Here is a 20801-nt window from a genome sequence, read left to right on the forward strand (position 1 = left end):
GGCAGCGGGGCCCGTCTCCGGCAGCAGTCGTCCTCCTCCAAGGGCGACAGCCCCGAGATGAAGCAGCGCACCATGCACAAACAGGTGAGCGGGGGGCTGACGCGGCTGGGGGGTGGGAGGCGGCCGGGCCGTGGGAGGGGGAGGAGAAATGGGGCGGGGGGGTTGCTGCAGTGGGAGCGGGCTTTGTGGCGGCGTGGCGATTGTGGCACGGTTCCTGCACCCAGCCTGGCCTGAGCCAGAGGCCCTCTGAGGAATGGGACACAGGCAAACGCTCATCCTCCGTTCCTTTGTCGTGCGGCACGTTGGAGCGCGCTGGATGCAGGGCGGTAGGTGGCAGAGCCACGAGGGCAATGGCAGCCCCGCTCTGTCCTGCACTGCCGCCTCGTCACTGCTTTGCCTCTCCATGCGCAGGCTCTCATCCCATGCCATAGCCAACCCAGCACCATCTCACAGACTCGGACCGGGCCCTCATCTCGTATCTACAAGCACTGTACTGCTGCTCCTGTTCCCCTAGAGCCATGGTGTCCATGGACATTCCACTTTGCTCCATTAGACCCTCCTGTGAGTTCAAATGGGGAGGCGAGAGCAGGAAGAAAGAGGTGTTTTCCCATCGAGAGCAGAGTCCCTTCTGTGCAGAGCCTGGCAGCACTCAGGTCCTGGAGCACATCTGTTTTGCACAGAGATCTGGCTGTGCAAGGTGCTGAGATTGAAGCAGTAGGTCGCAGACCCAGGACCCTCTGGCTTTCCTGGCATGGGTGAATTGCTTTTCGTTTTACATTTCAGATATAACCCTATTAAAGAAAATTAACACAGGAGGACCTCTCAGTGCCTAAAGGGAGAGTTGTAACAGTAATACAAGCCCAGAGAAGGTGAACAGTTGGCCACAGCTGCCTGCTCCTCAGCACAGGTTCCATTTCAGCAGCAGAGGTGGAGGCTGTTGGCAGTGCTGCTTTTGCAGGTGGTTTCGGCCCGATCCAGAGCTGCGTTGTGCACACTGTATTGACTCATAAGCACTGACATTAGCAGGCGTGCCTTGTAGCAGCATTTGTGTAATGTGGATCGATACTTGTTAGGTGCAGAGGGCACAGCTCTACCACAGCCACCCGCTGGGGCAGTTCCTCCCAGAAGAGAGCTGGGGACAGCGGGTGACCTTGGCTGGCTGGTTGGTGTTTCAGAGCTTTCCTCCGCCCTCACTGCCCTCGCAAGAGCTGAAGTCTCCAAAATGCCCCTCCCAGCCTTAATCGCATAGTTCACCTGTTAGCTGTGAATCATAAAACTACTGCTCAAGAATTGAGAGCTCCCACATGGTGGCCATTTGAGGAGGATTGTCTTCAGAAGAGCTCCTCGCTCCTGCCCTGCAGCAGCAGTATCTCCTCCACCTCCCGAGTTCACCTGGGCTGCCGTCAAACCCATGCCAGAAGGAACAGGCTGTACTTTCCCACATCTTCAGAGAAAGGACGAGGAGGCAGAAGGGCTGATGGGCAGTGGCTCTGTTAGTGGAGAGCGTTGGACCCAGGGCCTTTACATCACTGAGGTGGGCAGCTCTCCTCTGATCGGCCCTCAGTGCTCCATGAGCAGTGCCTGAGCTTCTGATTGAAAGCTGTGGAAATGAAGACAAAGCTGAAGGATGGCACAGGAAAGCTTCTAGCACCGGTGTTTGAATGGAGGAGAAATTTCCCAATCTCTTTGCCTTGTTAACTTGAACAGGTCATCCAGATCCCTTGTGTTCATCCAAGTGGATAATTACTGCTGTTTATAATGAGCCAGGATGGAGGGGAAATAGCTGCAGCTTCTCTTCCTCAAGTTGTTAATGCAGCTGGAAGGTGCTGAGCTCGCAGTCCTGCCTTCAGCCCCAATGCCTGCCAAGAGCAGTGCTGCACCCTGTGCCCACCGGCGCTGTGAGCTCCAGGGAGAGCTCGGGAAGTTGGGCCTCTTTGGTACAGAGCCTCACCCAAGAAGAAACTGTTACTTTTCAAGAAGGCATATTTTTGAAGATGTGGTTTTATCTGTGCAAAGGCTCTGTGGCAAGCAAGAACACAGCGCAGTGAAGCAGAGACTGAAGAGCTGAGTGAAGTCTCTGCTTGCAGAGGTGACAGCTGCTGCAATAACCTGGGCCTTCACTTCAGCAGGATTCCACTGCCACACACCTTTGTTTGCCTGTTCCACAGGGATGGCAGAGGGAAGAATTCAGCCTGTCAAATGTTTCTGATGCAGAATAATGGGAGGTGCACACCAGGAGGTATTCCTGCTCCTCTGGTAGCTCAAATCTGTTCTCTGCTGTTGGAGCAGCATGGGAGAGGGCTTGGAAGGAACTGCTCTCTCTGGCTTCATGACCTTTCTGTTACAGGTTTTTCTTTTGTTATGGTTGTATGTTTCATTGTAGGCCCCTTCTCCTGTGAACCCCAGTGCCCTGGACCGCACTGCTGCTTGGCTTTTGAATATGAACATGCAGTTTTTAGAAGATGAAAGCATTGACCCAGATTCCAAGCACAGGGATAAGCTCAGGAATAAGGACGAGCTCAGCCAAGCAGAAAGGTAAAACCTGATTGGATTGAATCAAGTTTCTAAATAGAGAGAGGATTTCCTTGAATGTGGTTGAGCTGCAGCTGGGGGCAGGCTGCCCTGCGCTGCCCCACAGAGGCTGTTGGGCTGTTCAGCCCTGCTGCTCGCAGGGCGCTGCTGGGGATTGCCTGGGAGGGCTTCACACACTGACTGCAATTGCCCTGATGGAAGCAAGTGAGAAAAGTGGGAGCCAGGAATCAGGGCTGCTCTGTAGCATCACCTGGTGCCAGCCAGTTGCTTCCCCCTGGCTGCAGGTGAAGAAGGGCTTAGAAAATAAATTAAATGTACCCAGAGACCAGAAGTAGGATACTGGCACCCTCCTGTCTAATTGCAGGGATGTGCAGCAAGGAGCAGCTCCTGTGGTAAGAGACTGTAAGGAGACCTAAAAATTAAGTCCAGATTCTGGTCTTGGATGCAGCACTGGGGCTTGGTGTGACATTGCTGATGCAGTGATACTGCTCCAGGCTGTGTGGGGTCTGCCAGCGAGTCAGAGCCAGAGGGTTCAACTGGAGCCCCCAGGGCCAGAGGGGCCCTGAGTTGCTGCAGAATTGGCACTTCTCAGCAGCCTGGCACTGTAGGGTATCTGCACTTGGGTATTTGGGATGTTTCCTAAACGTGCTTTGCTACATCCCAGTGACCAAGTGCTTCCAGCAGGTCACGCAGGCGGCAGGCTTCTCCCTCCCTGAACTGTTTTCCTGTTCTGCAGCACAGACATTTCTGGTTTTGTAGCTTTCCCCTTCTCAGTCATATCATTCTGGTGCTCTCACCTTTAAGAGGCAGAGCAGGGAGTAGGAGGTGGGGGCTCCCCCCAGTAGTATGGCAGATGGGAGAGCTCAGCCTGTTTTTATGGGTTCTTTCCTCCTTGGGTATTCCCGCAAGCACAGACACGCACTGATCAGACACTCAGCTCTGTGTTAGCTGACATTATTTGCACATGCATAGAAATTGTGAATGTGACCTAAATAGAGACACTAGTAGGCAGCAAACGAAAGCAGTACATCCAGATCCGTGCATTGTGCACCTGTGTTATTGCTGCATTCTGGTACTGAAGGGCTTCAGAGAGGTTTGGTGCTCCTGCAGTTCTGCAGCGGGGTGGGTGTCCCTCAGCCCAGCCTGGCTGCCTTCTGGCCCTGTCTGGGCTCCCATGGGCAGCAGAGCTCACCAGCACCTGCTCTAGGAAGCTGAGGTCAGGGTTAGGAACTCATTTCTGCAGCAAACTGATCCCTGTCCTAAGGCCACAGGTGTCCCCCATACCCTGGTGTCTCACTGCCACGCAGCATCTTTTGTTACTTTGCTGTAAAGTCACTGACATCAAAGATCATCATTAGCATAATCTGTCTTCCCATTACTGTAAGACCTGAATGGTAACCAGGAGTGAGACAAGTGTTGTAGAGACAGGAGCGACTCCCTCGGGCTCTGAGGCCTCTCCTGCTATCACTTACACTCTTGCTGCTCCTATTTTAAGGCTAGGGTAGGTATTTAATCTTTCCTGTGTGAGCAACTCCCTTCTGTCTCACTTCAGTGCTTCTGTGCATCTGTATGGGCATCTTTGTTTCCCATCACTCCAGTTCCACATGCAAACTGTGTCCTTTCAGTGCCTCAGTAAAAGCTTTGCTAAAGGAAAAAAACAGCGATCTGTTGTGCCATCTGTGCCCAGTTGGGAGGAGCTTACGGCCCCTTCCTACTCAGCCTTTAGCCGTCAGGAGGCCCCTTGGCATCACACGTCTTCAGCCTGGAGGAGCTGAGCTCAGTCTGCAGTCAGTTGGGCAGAGGATTTTCTTAGAGCAGTGCTTATGTGAGCTGGGGCATAGGGCACAGTGGCTGTGCGTCCTCTCCAAAGAAGCTGATCTGGCAGGGAAGCTCCACAGCAGGATTCACAGCATCAGGATACAAGGACATTCGTAAAGTGAATGCTTCACGTGGCTGGAGATGGCCGAAGGGCAGGGCTCTGTTTTAAGCTACTATCAGTTCAGGATTCAGCGTGTTCCTCTTTGCACTTATGCAACTCCTGTGGCCTTGTAACTGCTCTCATGGCCCAGGTGATTTTTTTTCCAGTCTGACTCACAGCTCCTCACAACATCAGGTGTGTGTTAATTATTCTGAGGTCATTACAGTTAAGAGTTTTTAATAGACGGTTTTCAAAGATAACTTAGAAATTAAAGTCCTACACAGATTTGCACTGAATTTCCTTTAGCAAAGTAAGTTGTGTTGAATGCTCTTGAACAGCTGAACCCGGCTTTGCTGAGTCAGAAAGCTGTTTTTGTAATTGCTGTATGTGATTCTTCTGTTGCTGCTGTTTAGCTTCAGCTGTGTGACCGGCACAGCCTGTGGGGTCTCGGCTTCATGCAGCAGTTCTTCTGGGACTGAGCCCTGGCTTGCCATCTGCTTGCAGGGTTTGAGATGTGGGGCTGCAGCACTGCCCCTGCCCGCTCAGCCCCGAGCTGCCCCATCCAGGAGGCTGCTGCACTTGTGCTTTCAGCATCTCCAAAGCACTCCTGTTTATTGATACAGGCTAAAGAGCTTGCGCATTAACCCAGAATCCCACCAGTTCAGCCTTTCCTGCCTGTGTTTAGCCCTGTGCGTAGTGTGAGGAAGGTGCATTTGCCATTCAGTCACTCTAACCTGCTTTCCCCATGTGAACTGCTGAACTCTGCTAACAGCCCATTCTCTGAACGTGCCAGCGCCGTGCCAGCCCTGCAGGACGCAGCGCCGCTCCCAGCACAGCATGGAGAAGACCGAAGAGGAGGTGTCGGCAAGCAGGGTTATCTGATATGGGTTTGCAGCTAGGAGAGGGGCAGTCGGGTTGTGGGGAAACCCTGGCAAGGGCAGAGCCGTGCGTGATGACACGCTTCAAGTGTTTTCTCCTCCTGTCTGTCCCCGCGTGCTGTAGTACCAGCAGGACCTGGTGGTGCTGCAGGACAAGTTGCGCATCTCCAACAAGAAGCTGGAGGAGTACGAGACACGCTTCAAATGCCAGGAGGAGACAACGCAGAAACTGATGCTGGAGTACCAGGCCAGGCTGGAGGAGAGTGAGGAGCGGCTGCGGAGACAGCAGGAGGATAAGGAGATCCAGATGAAGGGCATCATCAGCAGGTACAGGGCAGCTGGGGGAGGCAGCAGGGCTGGCATTAGCGCTGACCACGCTGTTCAGTCCCGCTAGTTTCACCTTACCTGAGCCGAGCCACGTCTCTGCTTTTAATCAGCACTCACAAAGGAGTCTTCCTTCCCTGGCCTTAATCACTTAAGCTCTTGGGCAATGTGCACTACAGTTGTCTAGACAAAATTAATAGCCAGAAAAATGATGCACTGAACCATTGGTTTGTGTTTAACAGCAGGTGGTGGCAATGCCCATGTCCCTTTTCTGTTTGAACACACAGCTGCTTATTGTGAGAGCATCTCAGTGTGCCTCAGTGTTGCATTCTCAGCTGAGGGCTCAGACCTTGTCTGGATGCTGGAGGCTGCAGGCTGGGGTCTCTACCATTTCACACCTCCTCCCACATGTTGCAGAGGTGCATATCAGCCTTCATCCAACTAACGCTGTCCCTGCCCTTTCGCTGAGGGCCTTTAGGATACTTTTTTTTTTCTTATAAAGCGTGCATTTCACAAGGCTAACCCATACCACAGGGAGACAGGAGCTGCAGGCCTGCAGGGTCCCCTTTCCTCCAGCTGCCCCCAGCTTTCAGATCACTTCCCTAAGCAGTACAAAACGCTACAAAGATGATACACTCTGCATCTTGAAAACATGTTTTTATTTTCTCGTCTCTCTGGCTACCAGGCTGATGTCAGTTGAGGAGGAGCTGAAGAAAGACCATGCAGAAATGCAGGCTGCCGTGGACTCCAAGCAGAAGATCATTGATGCACAGGTGAGTCCCTGACACTGAGGACTGCAGCACTCTGGGGTGACTCTGCCAACATGCAGCCTCCCTGCTGTGCAGCAGCACTAGATCCAGTGCGGTCAGACCACGTCCAGATCGCGTCAGCACAAAGCTGCAGTCAGTGACAGGGTGGGTCAGCCCTCAGCAGGACACTGTTCTATTGCCAGAGTAATTTGCATTTTGCAGCTTTTTGCAGCCTTGCTGTTTGGCAGGTAATGTGGGGATGTGGGGGTGACAGCAGGCCGAGCAGCGAGGAGATGGTTGGAGCAAAGTCTTGAGAAGGGCACAGCCAACAGAAGGGCAGGGGAATGATAGACAAGAGGAGAGCAAATGCACAGAGCAGGGAAGGAAAGCATGCCTGCAGAGCAGAGGGAGCAGAGGGGAGGAGGCAGGGCATGTAGCTTGGAGGAGCATGGAATGGCAGTGCCAGGGGACTGACCTTGTGCAAATGGTCAGCACGTGGGTGTCAGCACCCTGCTCCCTGCAGGGATGCCCAGGACCACGGTCAGTCTGTGCAGAACTGTACCAGGGCTGATGGAAGCGCAGTTAGTGGTACAGATGAGAATGGCAGAGGGGCATCAGATGATGGTGGAAAATACTGTGCTTGGAACAAAGAATCTGAAAATACAGCCCATCATCTTTTCATTTGTTTAGGCAGCTTCAGGTTGTGGCTAGATGCTAGTGAATTGTAGGCTTTCTCTTAATGACCGTATTAATCTCTTGTGAGTCACCACTCATGACTAATTTACTGTATAGCTAATTATAAAGGAGATGAGATGGTGGTAACTTTGCGAAAAGAATCACTGTTTTCCTGTACAGTAATTTGTTCCAAGCCAGTAAATCAGCACATGTTTCCTGCTGTGCTAGGGCAAAGCCTGGCAGGTAAGGGGGAGTGTGGGGCACACAGCTGGGGGCTGCAGCCAGCAGCACCTCCTCCAGGCCCTGCACTGTTACCTGTGCGGCTCTCACCAAGCCTGTATGGTGCACAGTTTTCTGCTTCTCATCATCTCACACTGTGTGTGATCCTTGGAGTTACACAGGCAAACTGCTGTGCCCGTCTGTGTTGTTTTCATTCTGCATGCTCACAGCAGACAGCAGGAATGTGCAGGCATGGCAGGATCAGGCTGCAGCACAGCAGCTCTTGCTCTTGTCCCCATGATACTGCACTGGACCCCTCAGTGTAATCAGTGAGGATAAGCTATGCCACCATAGCCATCCTGGGAGGCCACAAGTCATTTAAGGCATTTATTTACACTAACAAAATCAATTAAACACTGACAGGAATAACCACCTTGGGAGAGAACTATGCTTTAGAACAGGAATCTTATCGTCTTCATAGCAGCTGCAGTTAGAGCAAACAACACAATTTCTGTATCACTGAAAAATTAGAAAAAGTACTTTATCTCCATTTTGTTCAATTAGAACATAGTATGATAAAATTAATTCAGTGCAGATTCTGCTTGTTTAAAAGCCTGATGCGCCAAAGCCTCCATGAGGCTTGGGAGTAGGGCAGAAGCTCTAACAGGGATCTCCTGTAGCCAGAGCTGCTCTCTGAATGGAGTCAGGGCTGCAGAACTGCTGTCCAGAATCCCTGCAGCCATGCAGAACTCTGGTGCTCTGCTGCAGATGCTTCTGGAGCTACCTGCAGAGAGGATATTTATTCCTCATAGAAGTAATCCTCAAATTATGTCCTAACTCAGAATTTCAGAGGCTTTCACTCCAGTGAAGGAAACACATGCTTTGTGCAAACCTGGCACAGCACAGCCCAGCACAGTTCTAATCCAGGCTACAGCCACAGCCACGCAGTCTGACATGGAGCTGTGGGAGGTTGCAGAGCACCGTGCCCCAGCATCAACCCAGGCTTCTGGCTGGGATGCGGCTGCTACCAGGCCAGCCTGGAGCACACAGCTTGCAGAGATGTCTGCTCACCTGGCAGCAGCAGGGGAAAACACAGGCAAAGCCATTTGCAGACCTACTATCAGCAGTGGGCTGCTGTGGGGTACTGGTCCCAAAGGCCCATGGATGCTAGCTCACAACAACCTATGGAATGGCAGAAAACAGTTCTCCGTGTGTTTCCACTGACGGTTCCCTCTGTCTGTTTCTTTGCAGGAGAAACGCATTGCTTCATTGGATGCTGCCAACGCACGGTTAATGAGTGCCCTTACTCAGCTGAAAGAGAGGTACAGCATGCAGACGCGTAATGGGATCTCCCCCACAAACCCAACTAAATTGCAGATTACAGAGAATGGAGAATTCAGAAACAGCAGTAATTGTTAACCCCGGAGGGCGCTGCCGCAGGAGGAGGCCTGGCCAGAGAGACCGTGCAGCAGCAGGTGTGAGCCGCGGCTTCAGAGAACGGCTGCTCTCTCCCCAGAGAACCCAGCTCCTTACTGCGGACGGCGCGCTTGACTGAGCCTTTGTGGGAGATGCTAATGCCAGCACATTGAGGGGACGGAAAGATCAAGTGTGAGATGAGTGGCATAAGGAAATAAGATATATTTGAGAATTGCTGTCACTGTTGGATTTAAATCAGTGTTTAATGTTTAAACAGAAGTAACCTTTTCCTTCCAAGCTGCCCAGAGAATACACCTCCTCCTCCCAACAGGGAGTAACGTCCTTGCCGCTGCAGTAAGCAAAATGCAGGGAGCTGGGCAGGGCCTGCAGTGGGCAGCACCCTCAGTACAGGCAGCACATGCTGGACAAGGGCTGGCAGGAGCCTGGCCTGCTCCTCCTGTGCCTCCCCCTGGAGCACAGCCCCATCCCCAGAGCAATCCCTGAGCCTTCGGCCTTCCTTATGTAGCTTTTGTGCTGCCACTGACTTTTGCAGTGGGGAGCTGTCCAGAGGGCATTTGCACAGCAAATAAGAGTTTAATTAACTCTGTCCATACAGGGATGGTCAGGGCTCACTCAGTACAATGTGGGGCCACATAGGTGCTGCTGGGGCTGCGGGCCCTGGGCAGTCCCTATGAGCAGGATAGGCCCCAGGCTCCTGTGTCAGTGGAGGGAGGATCTGGGCCCTGCAGAAGGATTTCTTGGTTCTACTCCCAGCTTCTGCTCTCACAGACACTGGGGACAAATCTTTGTAAAGCAATAGTTTCAGGGCACTGCGTTCCCTCCCACACATATAACCACAGAACAAATTAAAGGTTACCTGAGCTTGCTGTCCCCAAGCTGTGAGTGAGGTGCAGGGTCTGGATTTGCTGCTGGTGCCCACTGTGGAGAGGGGGAGTGCCAGGCTGCAACATGGCCAGATTCATGCTTGACAAAGAGTTCATTATGGGGATGTCATGCTCTGTGCGGAGATTCTTACTGTTTCTGGGGAGGAAAAAAAGGCAAAGAAACAAGAACGGCCATGAAGAACCATGAAGATCGGTAATTGTATTTCTTTTCTTTCACAGTATGCATTAGAAAAAAAAGAGCCCATTTTCTGGAATACTGTCCTCTTTAAATTGGGAATGAGCACTGCATGGAAATTAACCGGCTTGAAGAATGTAAAACATGGTCATAAGGGAGTAACCAACAGGAACAGCAGCCACCACCGAGAGCCCCCTTGTCAGGAGCACTGTGCAGGCATAAGCCAGGATTAGACGTTCCAGCCCCGGCACACACAGACATGTTGCTCAGCGGAGGGGTCACCTCCTTAACGGGGGATTGTGCCGCTGACCTGCCGCCACGGTGTTCGTTGGTTTGTGGTTGTTCAGTTAGTCCTTCACGACTCCCAGTCTCAGAGCAGGTCACTCGGACCGAGAGCCAGAGAGATTTCTCTGAGACACGGATGACAGTGTACAGTGTACAGGACATCTGCCTATTCCTCCCACTAAAGTTTAACACACTGCTGACCGCCTGTCCTAGCTCCTCCTGCCACGTGTAAATGTACAGTCAAAGGTACTAGGACGTTCACTGAGCTCTGCACAGCTTAGGTACCACCTGCAGCCTCGCCGGGCTGCCTGAGCAGGACGTGATGTGCCATAAGCTCTGCACTGCCATGCTGCCCCACAGCTGTAAGGCTCACTAACAGCATCTTTCCTCATGCAATTGCTTTCAAAATTTAAGATGATTTTTTTTTTTACATTTTTGTAAACGTTTGTCTGTTGCCTGGAAGCCCTGGGCCAAGTCTGGTGTGGCTGCAGCTGCTGCAGCTCCGGTCCTTGGAGGAACAAACGCACTGCTCTGCATTGAGGTCTCTGCACGCCACCAACGCCTGCAGAATGGTGCAAGTACACAGAGACCCCAAAAGGAGCTCCTCAGAGAAAAGTAATCACTAAGTGTTTATGCCAAGTACAGCATGTGGAGAATAGCACAGATGTCTTTGAAGAACTTGACACAGATGACAAGGTTACAACTGGAGAAAGACCCAGACAGGTTAGGAATACACAGGGTTATGTGAACAGTTTGGTTCATACGCATAACTTCTGCTGTTGTCTTTATATACATGATAAGAACCCTGCTAAAAAAGACTTTTAATCTGTTCCTGCTCTGAGATGTATTTTTAGAGTCAATTGTTTCTGAGCTCCAAAATATTGGTGTTGGGAGAGATGGAAGTTCAACATAAAGGAATGGAAGCACTACAGGGCAGACGCTTCACAGGCAGTGCTTCCATTTGTATGTGGACAAAATCTGGGGGTGCAGTCAGTGCCCTCTAAGAGCTGGAAGAAAGACTCACCCACACCACAGTTGGTTAGTGCTGAAGCAAAGTGCAGTAAATCTGCTTGCCCCCCCCAGCCAAGGCACTGCTTTTATACCACCATTCCCCTTCCTTTTTTCTCCCCAAGAAAATCCTGGGTAACCTCAAATGTGCACATCACTGAGCACACTGTCCTGCTGCAAGAGCAGGCTGTTCAAGTCCTTCCACAGTGAGATACTAAAATATAAAATCTTCCAAGTTCCAGTGCCAATACCTTCCGGAGTTGCTCAGTTTCCTAAGCCAGTATGAAACAGAATTCCAATTAGAACGAGATCTTTTTTCAATGGAGCTTCCCCAGCCCCTTGTTCCTGTGTCTCCTTACTCTGCAAGTATCAATAACTGGAGCTAAGTACAACTCTCCCATGTCAGGGTTTGGGGAATAGGTTTTAAGATCCAGGCTCAGCTCAGTTCTGTTACTTCTGTTTGTGTTTCTGTTATTTATAAACTAGTACATTGTGTGTGTGTGTGTGTGTGTGTGTGTGTGAGAGTGGCAGTGCCAGGTACCCAGCCGCAGCCCCAGCCCTGGTTCCTGGCGTAGCAATAGCAGAGGCAATTAATTGCAGGAGGTGCTCACAGCACCGCGGTGAAGCAACCACTATGCGTAATGTTTTGTGATCTGCTCCATTTTCTTTTTCATTCTTGCGCTTTCTAAAATAAGAGGCTGTTCTAGTGCAAACTTGTCAAAGTGTAAACAATACTAAAACACACTCAGATTTTTATCTTAATACAAGTCTTAATATTTTTTGTAAATGTTTTCAGTGTTTACTGTAACGTATCTATCTCACTAACGGTTGTATATAGTAATTTACTTCTGGTGCTGCTGCTTATTTGGTCAAGATTTGGCTGTATCTCACTGCTGTTCAGCAGAGGTGGACTTCATCTATCTGGCAAATCTGGATCCAGCCCCAGGTTATGATTTCAGCCTCCTCCCCATGGGGTACCTGAGGGAAGGGGGAGCAGCCAGGGATCCAGGTTTGAGGTTGGCCCACCTCAAGGATTCTGTTTTAAGAGTTATGATTTGGGGTTTTGTTAATCTGTAGCAAACAATTCTGGAAAAAAAGAAAAAATGATGAAAACTTTGTGTAAAGGGGGATTCAATGGACTGAACGATACTCTGGGGTCTCTGCAGACTCTGAGTACCATCCTTTCGGACAGGGATTATGGCTCAAGTGCAGTGCCAACTAACCGGAGGGACTCAGGTCCTTCCCCATGCCAATTAATACTACAGCACAGTCACCAGCCCCTTTTGCACCAGATTAAGCAAATCCTGCTGCCATCCAAAGAGTCCTGTGTCACTCTGCATTGTCATTTGAGTCTGGTTGGTTTTGTTTTCTGCTTTTAAAGCACTGATTGCACTGTGAGAACATGCTGAGTCCGCCGGCCTGGCAGCCAGCCCGCAGGTCGCTGCAGGGTGCAGGACATGGCTTCTGCTGTGAATATTCCTGAAGGGAGAAGGGACACAAGAGGACCTGAGTGAGATACCACAGTCTGCTGGGAGAGCAGCCCCCAAATTGCGTCCAACGCTGAGAATGCCCATGGGCTTCTCCTGTTACTTAAATCCACACCAACATGCAACATAAAACACGCTAAGGTCTGATCCAGGACTCACAGCACCCTGCCCAGTGTGGAAAGTGTGGGCTCGTAGCCACCACCACTCCCCAGCCCTAGAGGACACTGCTCAGCCACAAGGCTCGCCTGTGTGGCCCTGTCCTGCTCGGAACCAGCTGAGCCCTGGGCCAGCCCTGCAGGGCTAACTGGCACCTTTTCCCTCAAGGAATATCAGAAGGGATGGGGAGGTAGGAGATGATAGAAGCATGGGCTTTCCAAACCAAATCCAGTCTTGAGAGCATTATACAACATTCAAAAACAATCATGCTTTGAAAAAGGGTGTCGCGTTCAAGCACTGACTTCACAGGTTACCTGAGCTGTGACATTGCTGTAAATTCTACGTGGTTCTGCATCAGCTGCCAGCACCCCGAAGTGCAGTCTCCATGTTCACATATTCCTTTATCATACATCACTGTGTCTTAAGATATACCTCTCTCTGTATATCTGCTTAAGCTGATACTTGTTCCTGATAAGCAGTCGCTATGTTTTATATCCTCTTATAAAGAAAAAAAATCTTTTTGTAAGTATGTTTAAAAACAAACAGAAAAAAAAATGCAAAGTGGAAGTGTTTGCTGAATCTCCTTCAGCTCCTTTTAAACTATGTAATAATGTACAGAGAAAGTTGTTGGTGTTCAAAGAAATGATGTGGCCGTGCAATTTATGTACATTTGCAATTAGAAATATTAAAGATTTATTTAGATATTTTATATAAGTGCTCCAACACCTCTGCTCAATCCTTTACAGGCTACAGTCCCCTTGCCAACTCCGTGCAACCACATCCCATCCACATCCTCTGCTCACAGCACATCCCAACCCTCTGGGGGGGTGGGCACAAACCCCGTGGGCTGTGCAGAGCTGCTGATGGCAGTGTGTCAGTGCTCAGGCGCCAGAACAGCCCTGCAATCCCAGGAAAACCTCTGTCCAGCCCCTGGCAGCCCTTCTGCCCAGCAAAGTCACCATGCCCCTGGGCACATCCCTGCTTGTACGGTGGCCCTGGGTGTGTGGTGAGGAGTCGCCGGTGTTGTTCCTGCAGCAACCACCATGACCTGACCCAAAAGCACTGGGACGCTTCCCCTGTGCAGTAATGGCAGGGCTGGGGCTGCCTCACTGCTCACTGGGCTCCCAGCACCACACACCTCACCTCTCAAAGGCCCCTTCCTGGCTTTCTCATAAAAACAGCAGAAAATGTAGAGAACTCATTAAAACCCCAGGTAGCATCAGCACCTCTGCATCATTAACATCACCATAATTAGCTCCTCCGAGAGAGGGGAAAAGACAGGCTGATGGCATCAAAGTGAGTAGAGATGCAGAGAGTACCTGTGGCTCTTCCCACGTGCAGCAGCTCCCACCCAGCTGGGTACTGGCTATGGGCTCCCAGTGGCACTGCCTCCCTCTGTCCTGCTCCACCAACGCCAGCAAAACCACAGGGCTGAAATCCTCCCTGTGAACTCACCTTCCCCTCAGCTCCATCCTGACCCCATCGCAGCATTTGCTTCTATCACCTGCACTCAACCACGGCTGCCCTGGGGATGAGCCCAGCGTTCAGCCCCTGCGCTGGCCACAGGCTGCACAGAAGGGAGCACTGCCACTGCAAGGGCTTGGAACAAAACAAGTCCTGCCCTCCCTGCGCAGCAGAAATTGTTTGTGCTGCCAACCCAACACAAACTGCAGGAAGTCCCAGGCATCCCACAACATACCTGACACCTCTGTACCCTGGGCACAGGAAGTATGGTCTGGGGAAGGTTTGAGCCTTTTACACATGGAGTTTAACCTTGTTGGCTTTGAAGGTCAAGAAAGGAAAATCTCTCAGAAAGAAGCAGCAGCCCAGGAAACCCAGGGCATCAGAGTGCGTCAAGGAGAGATTAGTCAGTAACACCTTGATTTGAATAAAACCTCTTCAGCATTCTGTTATGGCTTCATCAGAGCAGAGCTCAATTCTCAGCTGAAAATACCCAGAACAGCTCCGTGTGCTGACAGCTTTCAGCATTGGAGCCTCCCAGCCCCTGCCTGCAACCACTCCCAGCAGGCCTGAGTGCAGCGCCGCTTGTCAGAAGGGCAAGGCTGGGAGAAGTGAGGCTCAGAATTGCAAATCAGCAGCCAGAACAAGGGGCTGGGAGGCTGGGGATTGCCAAAGTGTTTGCTTGAGCTTTTTAATCGGGAGAGTCATTTTAGCCCAAGACTCATCAGCATTAATAATGTTCTTGTAATTGCACCCTTGCACAGCCGTATCAAGTCCCGTTATGTCAGAATCAATGGGCTGCAGACTGCTTGTGGTGCCACAGTACCTCCACCCCAGTGCAGGACCAGCACAGCCTTAGCTCTAGGCAGCCCTGCCCCACTCCACCGCCCTGGCAAAGCTGCCCTCCTCCCCCAGATCTGTGCTCCCAGAAGCTCACTGGCCAAAGAACAGTAAAACTCCAGGGAAGTTACACGTGGGTGCCACTGCCCTTGTTTTCATGAGGGACATGCAGCTGGAGCACACCTGCCCCATGGCCTCTAGCAAAAGAAGCCAAGCAACAGATCTGCCTCCCCTCTCTTCTGCAAGCAGCCATCCCACAGGTGTCAGACCAAGCCCCAGAGCAAACGCTCTTTGGAGATGCAATTTGGAGCAGCCAATACACAAATCTCCAAAGCCTCAGCCCTAGACATAGGGAGCAGAGCTGCTCCCTGCCAGAGAAGTCAATAAAAACAGGCGAGCAGAAAGGAGAGGGCTGGAAGAACAAGAGTCATTAGTGGAAGCTTGTTTGTGCTAATTAGATCATTATCTGGAAACTATCGATGTTGCTATTTCAGCACCTCTTGCTGTTTACAACTTTATTTTACCCATGTCTACCAGGAAAGCACTTCCTGCTGCCAACCCTCCCTCACTCAGTGCCCTCCAGCATCTCCCCAGCTCCGTGGCAGGACACGGAAGAGCACAAAGGCTCCCAAATGCAAGCCAGCTCCAGCGCCCCAACACTACCCTGAAATACCAATTAAAACAACGTTAGCAGGGAAGGAGATTAAAGCCAGTGAGCTAGCAGTGTGGGTGCAGCAGGAGGTCAGTAGAGCAGGCTGCACACTGCTGTCACTTAACGTACCGTGTCACCTCTGCCTGGCTCCATTAGCAGCAGAGCTGCTCACAGCCTCAGGTTTGACTCACGCTGCCTTCACTCAGAGGAAAATGTTTTCCAGTTTGTCATTATATGCCCTGCACTATTATTGATCTTACAGAGACACTGTACGAGGTTATTCGGTTATTAAAAAAGAGGTGAGAGGAAGAGAGAAAGAGATTTGGACACCTGTAGGATCTCTGCAGTTTCCTACCCGGCAGCAAGCACGGTGCCACGTCACATAAATAATATTGATGTAGGACCTTAACATTATCAGATTTTCCCATTGCTGGTGTGAGCTGTAATTGAATAACCCTGACCATTTGATTTTTCACATCTTTGAGGAGTAAAACCTGAACAACAGAGATCCCAAGCTGATTGCTTTTGATTTATTACAGTCAATTTTTTTCTACCTGGAACCCATACTCCTCTCTCATCTCTCTGAGCTAAGAGAGAGCAGTGAGACTTGGACTGAAGAGGACAAACACGAGGCCAGAAACTCAGTCTACAAACTATAAACTGGGGAGTTGGGCTTGGAGTATGTGAAGGGCATTCCTACTTTCACCTGCAATGGCGGCTGCAAGCAAGACTACTGCTCTGTCTGCGTCACTACAACTGCCTTTTGATTTTGTCTTTCACAGCATTTTTGTGCCAATTCTACACTATACTTGTAGGAAAAGAAAAAAGAAAAAAAAAGGAAATTAGCACTCACACAGGTGAATTTCTTTCTGTCATCAGACTGCAAAAATACATCTCCCAAAGAGCCACTTCAGGCACAGGTGATGCACTGCCTCAGTGGGAGGGGACAGCCATGGCAGTCCAGCTTCCTTCCCACAAAATCCCTGGAGATATGGGGAACCACGTGGCCCCATCCTCCCAGGATCGCCCTGCTCCCACTCTGTGATCATGCAGTGCACCAAACACTCACTCAGACCTCCCAGAGCCCTCACTATGTGCAGCCACGTCAAGCTGCTCCCATGATAAATGCTTGCATCCCTGAGGCTGGTGGCTGTGCAATAATTGCTGTAGGTGCCTTGGAAATTAAGGTACAGCATTGTTCACTGGAAATTATGGGACAAGGCTGTTCACAGAGGTACAAGATCAGAGTGTAACTGGTATGCCAATAAAAGGCACGGATGGCGGAGCTGAGTGGACGCTGCAGCCCGGTTCTGTGATCCACGTCAGATCCCTGGGCAAGCTGAGGCGTCAGCAACATAAGAACCTGAGGGACTGATTCTAAGGAGGATATCAGGATGGGAATATGGAGACACTAAGCTGAATGATTGCTACCCTGGGTCAAGACTTGTTTTTTGACCAAATGCTGTCCTTTGGGTGAACTTTGCTCATTATGCACTCATTATAATACCCAAGCACACCTCCATCCAAAAAAACTACCCGCCTCCACAGTGCGACCACTGCTCACTGAGCAACTCTTTAAAAACAAGGTGAAAGAATCTTACATCAATCAGAATAAAGGTATGTATGATAGAGTTCCTCAAGCTCCACCTATATGGTAAGAAATAGTATAAAAATAGCTTAAGAGAGGGGGTGTCAGGGAAGATACCACCACAGACAAGACAGACACAGACCATCTCTGACTTCTGGGACCAGCCAGTGGTTAATGGTGAGACTGGTTAATCTCACATACTTGGTAGAGAGTGCATTTATACGCATCAATCCAAAAGAACTTGTAATCTGTTGCTTTAATAAATTGCACTGTTTGCTAATCTAGCTGTAAGAGCTCTCTATCCAAGCGTGCCTCAAACTCTGCTAATAAAGAGAGGCCGTGTGAACCCATTGGGATGTCACCAGACAAATCGGGCAGTAATGCTGAATGCCACCAGACAGACTGTGCATCACTGTGAATTTAACCACTAACTCCTCTGATAGCTGAGGACAAGATGGAATGTACACAAGGGGTTATTTTCTGCCAAATTACGTTGCCCCTTAACACACCAGTGCAATAGGAATGCACAGAAAGGTCAGCATGGCTCTGCTGCACTCATGAGGTGTGAAGCAAGCCCGTATTTAGCTCCTCCTGACCTTTCCTGCAGAGCTCACCTGCATCCCTGGGCTGAGCTCTGGTTAAAACACCAATGCACAGCCCCTGCTGCACTATTAAACAGAAGCGTACTCAAATAAATCACCTCGAACTTAGAAGATGCCAGTAGCTATTAACAAACACCCCAGGCCTATAGGTGAATGTAATTCAATATGATGTGCTTGGGCATGCAAGGTAATAGGTTTCAGCTGAATACCATGTGATGCAATCTCTTCAAGAGGAGGTTAAATGAGGCTGAGACAGGGACCAGATGGATTTATTTGGGTAGCGGGTTTTTTTTGTTTGTTTTTGTGTGCATCTGTCTCTGTGCTTAAGGTGAAGAGAAAGTAAGGAAAGCAGCAATAAAAACATGAGCTCTGCTACACACAACTGGGCAGGACTAGCACAGGGCTCAGGTCTTCATCCTGCTGAAACAAATCAAGCAAGCAGGGCTATCCTGCCTTTCTGCACTTTCATGATCTGCTACTGCTGGAAGCCTCTACTGTTAAGTGAGCTGATTCAGAAGAGAACCATGATTTCTCCTCCCAGAACTATGCATTAAAAAATTTAAAAAAGGAATAAGCACCTCTCCCACACACAAAGAAAGCTGAAAACAGTAACTCTAGCAGCAGTTAGACACAAAGAGAGGCAGCAGTGATCTCACTCACATTTTTAGGACAGGTTTCTCATTACTGAACACACCTGAGCACTTGCAACAGAACCTGAGTGCACTTGCAGGCAGAGGCATTAGCAGCCACACCAGCTGGCACCTCTGCAAGTAGGCATCAGCTACAAAACCAGCCATTACCCGAGAGCACCAAGCACTCAGCTGGGACGCTGCTCAGAGAGGTTTGCACTTGCTCAAATGTGCAGCAAGAAGCAAGGCAGCCCAGCAAGAGCAGCAGCCTCAGTAACTGGCCCTGATTGAACTGCTGCAGATTGGCCTGTCAGAGCCACCTCTGTTAACCACTGTGCAGAATGCTATCGAGGATTTACAGTAGTTAAATCAGGAAGTGAATAACCCACATAACTAGACAGTAAAGCACAATGAGGCATCGGGCTAAGCAGCTTGGGCCAGTGGTAGTCAATGCCTCAACACTTTCATTAAGAATGGGTGCAAATCATCACCTGGAGCACTTCACAGCCAGCAATCCCAGTCAACATGAAGGAAAGCTCCACACCCCCAGGCCCAAGGCAGGACCACCAGTACAGCAAGAAGATAAAGCTGACAGTCAGCAGCAGGGCTGTAAGAACAGAGCATCTCTGGCCTGGCCTTACCTAGGGCAGCTGACCCATCTGGCACGAGCTGCAGGGCGCTATAAGAGGGATGGGCACAAGGCTTGCTTCTGGCAGCAGCTGGCAAGAAAGGCTTCAAGGAGCCCACTGCAGGGAGGGCAGCATAGGGCTACAAACATGCATGGCCTCAATCAGAGACAGCAGTTATTCCTAAATCCATTTCTAAATGGAAAAAGTACTCAATAAAAATCACAGCTTTAATTGCTATACATTTTTACAGCCATTTTTTAAGGAAGGATATCATAGACTAAGGCAACCATGCACAGACCTGTTTGTCACAGAAACTGGAAGTCACAAAACTGTTTGGACAGTGGCAGGTGCCTGGCAGACTCAGTCACACATCAGAAAGGCTGCAGATAACGGCAGGGCAGCTGGTCTCCTGTCACACAGATCCCCATTACACAGCCTGCCCCAAAGGACAGCTGGAACAAAGCTCTGCCAGAGGAGACAGAAGGAGCTCCACAGTCCCATGTCTCTCCTTGCCAGCGCCGGCAGGGAGCTGGGGAAGCTCAGAGCTCTTCAGTCAGCCTTTACACAGCTCCCCAGAACTGGTAACATCAGGGAGAACCACAGAGTCCAACAGTCTAATTTCTGGGTAACACCAAAAATAAGCACGACAGGGAGACAGAAGGTGAGAGTTTGGTTTTCACCTCCTTCGTAATGACAGTAATGGAGAAGCAGGAAGAAAAAAGCAAAAGCAAAGGAAAAAACTTGAAGTTAAAAGCTGTGACAATAAGAGTTTCAAGAAAAATAAACAAAGTGAACTACTTTGATTAAAACAGAGGGCAACAGGTGAGCAGAGGGCAGAAAAAAAAAATTACTTTTCTAAAGATCTGTTTATGTTCCACTAAAGATCACTCACTCTTCCAAGGAGCAGCAATCCTCGGGGCTCCTGCCGCCTCCTCCTGCACTCACTGCTGTGGGCTGCAAAAGGAAGCCAGATTCTTCCCCTTTTATCTGCACGGATTCCCTCAGTCCAGGACTTGTTAGCAGAGCATTTCCTAACAGCACTTACAAATCACTACTGAATTTGTACCCGTTTAGCAGTAACCGGAGCAATATTACTGGAGATACGTGCCAGCACTGCCTGGCTTTCCGGCAATCCTCGGTGCCAACCCCACAGCTCCGCCTGGCAGCACCGATGCAGTAAAAAGGCACCTCCGTGCTTCGCGAAGCTTCCACCAGCTCTACACGTGGCAGAGCTCAGAGGCGGAACACAGCCCAGCGCCCAGCACCCCGTGTGCCGCGTGCTGCAGCCTGGAAGCCAAGGGCCGCCCGCCCGTCACTGATGGAGAGCGGTAACAACTGCCACGAGTGACCTCCTCCGCTCAGGGACAACCGCTGACAAACACTGCTCTCGTAGCTCTCTAGCACGTTAAATACACGTCATTAAGTAGTACTAATACGCGTTTTATTCAGTAGTCGCGATCCCAAGTTGGCCCTCGAGGCACGCGTGCCCCAGCTGCCCTCCGCCCGCAGAACCGATGCTCACGTCCCGCCCGCCCCGCCGCACGGAGCTCCCCGCGTTTCTGCCCCGCTCTCACCTCAGGCGTTCCGGGCTGCTCTGCGGCTCTCCGAGCTGCGGACACCGAGATTGCGGAGCTCCGCGCCGGTTGGGCCGCGGCCCGCAGGAGGGCCCGGCG

General features: G+C 50.6%; 2 protein-coding genes across 2 annotated transcripts in view; one reads left to right on the forward strand and one right to left on the reverse strand.

Annotated features, from left to right (window-relative positions):
- The window catches only part of DAB2IP (DAB2 interacting protein), a 43627-nt gene extending 30191 nt beyond the window's left edge, over window positions 1-13436 (forward strand). Inside the window, exons 11-15 of the mRNA XM_010721152.3 lie at window positions 6-84; window positions 2384-2534; window positions 5451-5655; window positions 6338-6425; window positions 8547-13436. Of these exons, the coding sequence (XP_010719454.1) occupies window positions 6-84; window positions 2384-2534; window positions 5451-5655; window positions 6338-6425; window positions 8547-8714 (691 nt within the window). The 3' untranslated portion in view covers window positions 8715-13436. The remainder of the gene's footprint in view (window positions 1-5; window positions 85-2383; window positions 2535-5450; window positions 5656-6337; window positions 6426-8546) is intronic.
- Window positions 9669-20801, reverse strand: part of TTLL11 (tubulin tyrosine ligase like 11) — an 80749-nt gene continuing 69616 nt past the window's right edge. Inside the window, exon 11 of the mRNA XM_010721154.3 lies at window positions 9669-9752. The gene's annotated coding sequence lies outside the window, so the exon portion shown is untranslated. The remainder of the gene's footprint in view (window positions 9753-20801) is intronic.

This window comes from Meleagris gallopavo, chromosome 19 (genome assembly GCF_000146605.3).
Source record: "Meleagris gallopavo isolate NT-WF06-2002-E0010 breed Aviagen turkey brand Nicholas breeding stock chromosome 19, Turkey_5.1, whole genome shotgun sequence".
NCBI classification, from domain to species: Eukaryota; Metazoa; Chordata; class Aves; order Galliformes; family Phasianidae; genus Meleagris; species Meleagris gallopavo.